Source organism: Lygodium microphyllum, chromosome 16 (assembly GCF_053477565.2).
Source record: "Lygodium microphyllum isolate KBCC chromosome 16, Lygodium_microphyllum_v1.1.10, whole genome shotgun sequence".
Classification (NCBI taxonomy): Eukaryota; Viridiplantae; Streptophyta; class Polypodiopsida; order Schizaeales; family Lygodiaceae; genus Lygodium; species Lygodium microphyllum.
The window spans coordinates 113,188,466-113,191,383 of NC_141150.1; the positions used below are offsets into that span (position 1 = coordinate 113,188,466).

Below are 2,918 nucleotides of genomic sequence, written 5' to 3' on the forward strand. Positions count from 1 at the left end.
CAGATATCATCAGCTTCCTCCTTTCCCCTATTCTGCTGCCTCCTATTCAAAGCTCTCCAAAGTCCCCTTTCTTTCTGCTTTTTCCCAAAATAGACGACTAATTTGCTCCTTCCCTGTGCATTCCGTAACACAAAAGCACGCTCCTTCAGCTCAGTCAGTATAATGGATTATAAAAATCTTGAAACTGTGAATTCTGCATTGACATTGTCGAATCCAATATAGTCATCAGTATGGTAATGTACGCATACATACAATCAGTGTTCAGATATGTCAAACTCTGACTGAACTGAAGACAAGTCTTCTTCTACAGTCTCAAAATCTGGCTTCACAACATCAGATGCAGAGTTGATGGGTGACTGAGACAGAAAGCTAGCTCCCATCTCTTCCAAATCATATTGAATTTCATGGACATTACAGGCTTCCATCACAGCGACATATGATGCCCGTGATAGAGACAACTGCAGTTGGTGAGCCTCAATACACGTATTCCTCGCAAGCTCTGCCCTACCGGCTCAACATAGTGCCATTACCAGCTGACTGTATGTTACAGCATTTGGTTGATGACCTTTAGCAATCAGCTGTTTTATCCACAGCATCTGGAGAAACTCCTTCTAGTTGCATCTTCTTCACACAGTTCACCACTTCCTCTCCAAACCCATGCTCAGCATAGCCTGCTACTAGTGCATTCAAAGAAACTGTGTTTCGATCTGGAAGGGCTTCAAACACCTTATGAGCTTCTGTAAGCAAGCCAGCTTTGCTGTACATATCCACCAGCATACTGCCCACATGAAAGACTCTCTCCAGCCCCTTAGTAACTACCTCAGTATGTAATATCTGGCCTGTTTTTATATCACAAGAGGAAGCACAAGCTTTCACAGTACAAGCAAATGTGATAGCATCAGTAGACATACCTTCATGTTGTATTTGATGATAAAAATTCAGGATCTCCTTGCCAAGATCAAGTTCAGAAAACCCTGAAATGAGAACATTCCATGTGACTCTATCTCGAACTAACAATTGATCAAATACTTGCCATGCATCTGCTAGAAACCCACATTTCATATACATATCCATGATTGTGTTGCCTACATTGGCATCCCTCTCAAGCCCCCTTTTGATTAGTTCGGAAAGCATGTCTTGGACCATTTCTGAATCTCCTAAGATACCACAAACCTTAAAACTGCAAACATGTATGCCAGAATCAGGGCACATGCCTCTCAGCCGCATCAGCTGGAAATAATTCCTTGCTTCCTCAGCAAGCCCAAGTTTAGTGTACCCTGCCATCAATGAAGCCCATTAAATTGTGTCTTGAACTTGCAGACCATCAAAAACTTTGTGTATTTCTGCTACAGAACTGCATTTGCTATACATATCAACCATAGTGTTTCCCACATAATTCTCTGTTTCCAATCCCCTTTTTGTTATTTCGGCATGCACACTATGGCCTATATGTAAAGCTCCTGCTATGCCACATGCTTTTGAGCTGCAAACGAAAGTCACAGAATCAGGAGATGTGCCTTCTAGCTGCATTTGTTGAAAACACCTCTGTACTTCCTTGTTAAGGCTACGATTTGCATATCCTGCAATGATTGCATTCCATGATACTACATTTGAATTTGTCATCTCATTGAACACTTCATATGCTTCAGCAGGTTCTCCATGTTTGGAGTACATATCAATGAGTGCATTTCCTACTTCTACATCAAAATTGGATTCTATCCTGATTATCTGATCAGGTATCATTCTACCATGCCTTATGGCCCCAATGCTATTACAAGCTTTTAGAACACATGTCAATATGAACTTGTTTGGCACAGGGCCCTCATGCTGCATAATATCATATTAATGGAGAGCCTTCTCTCCCTATACTGCCCACGTAGAACAAAAATGTAAACACAACAACTAAATATGTACAAAGTAACAAATGTCACACACACAACTTTTTGGTGGATTTCACACCTCGGATGCACAGCAATAGGACAACGTTGAATATAAAAGAGTTCCATATAAAGGGTATATTTACAAATTGAATGAAAAATGATCGTGTTTAATAGATTGGAAAATTCACAGATAAGGGTATATAAAAATAGCTCTTGAATGCAATGATATGAAGGATATACATAAAGTGAACCCTGCAAACACCTGTATGTTGATTGCCCTAGATAGAAACCCTCCACTAGTTTGTAAGTTCTAACTTTAGTGCTATTGGGACACTTTATTGTCAAAACACTTGACGATGATTCTGCACTGATTCCAATGAATATTGTAACTAAAGCCCAATATAAATATGCTCATATTTTTGTGCCTTGACCTATGATTTGGATACCTCCTTCGTAGCCAATAAATACTAGAAGGAAAGAAAGAGAAAAGCCAAAGTAAAAATGATGCTCAAAATTGAAAGTGCCATAATGGTGACAAAAGGTAAGCAAGTCTCCAAATGCAAAAACAAAAATATGTACTCCAAAAAGGAAAGAGAAGGGATGCACCAAAGTTGGAGAATAGCCCAATTCCAAGTAATATGGACATAATAGACAAGTTGAGAAGCTAGGTGAAGAAGGCCTAAGTACATTTCTAGGACATTGAACCAATAGTAGAAGAGGAGCTACACAAACTACCAACTGTGAGTTCGCCTACTTCTCCTACATGCATAGCATCAAAAGAAAACCAAATTCCAAAAGCATCTCATCTTAAGAGACAATGGGGGTGCTACAACTAAACTAGGGCATGACCATTGGAAACACAATGTTGAGGGGTATGACTAGAGGATACCAATTTCTAGCTTGATATTTCCACATAGAAAAACGATGCTTGAGTCTTGTAATGATGCATGATTAGTGTTACTAAAGCTTAGCATGGACTCCAATAGCATCTATGCATGTGTCAATGATTGTGTGTTGTTTGGAGGAGACTATGGGACT

The 2,918-nt window shown here is 39.7% G+C and overlaps 1 protein-coding gene across 1 annotated transcript; it reads right to left on the minus strand.

Moving 5' to 3' along the window:
- Positions 1 to 567: 567 nt before the first annotated feature.
- LOC148023259 (pentatricopeptide repeat-containing protein At4g39530-like) lies at positions 568 to 1,743 on the minus strand. Its single transcript, XM_087695341.1, has 2 exons — positions 1,323 to 1,743; positions 568 to 1,277 (listed from the first exon to the last, which is right to left on the minus strand). Exons 1-2 carry the CDS (start codon positions 1,741 to 1,743, stop codon positions 568 to 570), a joined length of 1,131 nt encoding a protein of 376 aa, XP_087551467.1.
- Positions 1,744 to 2,918: the final 1,175 nt, after the last annotated feature.

Coding starts and splice junctions, on each gene's coding strand:
- LOC148023259 (XM_087695341.1), bottom strand. CDS start 1,743: ATGATACCTGATCAGATAATCAGGATAGAATCCAATTTTGATGTAGAA. Junction 1,278..1,322: donor AATACACAAAGTTTTTGATG/GTCTGCAAGTTC, acceptor CATTGATGGCAG/GGTACACTAAACTTGGGCTT.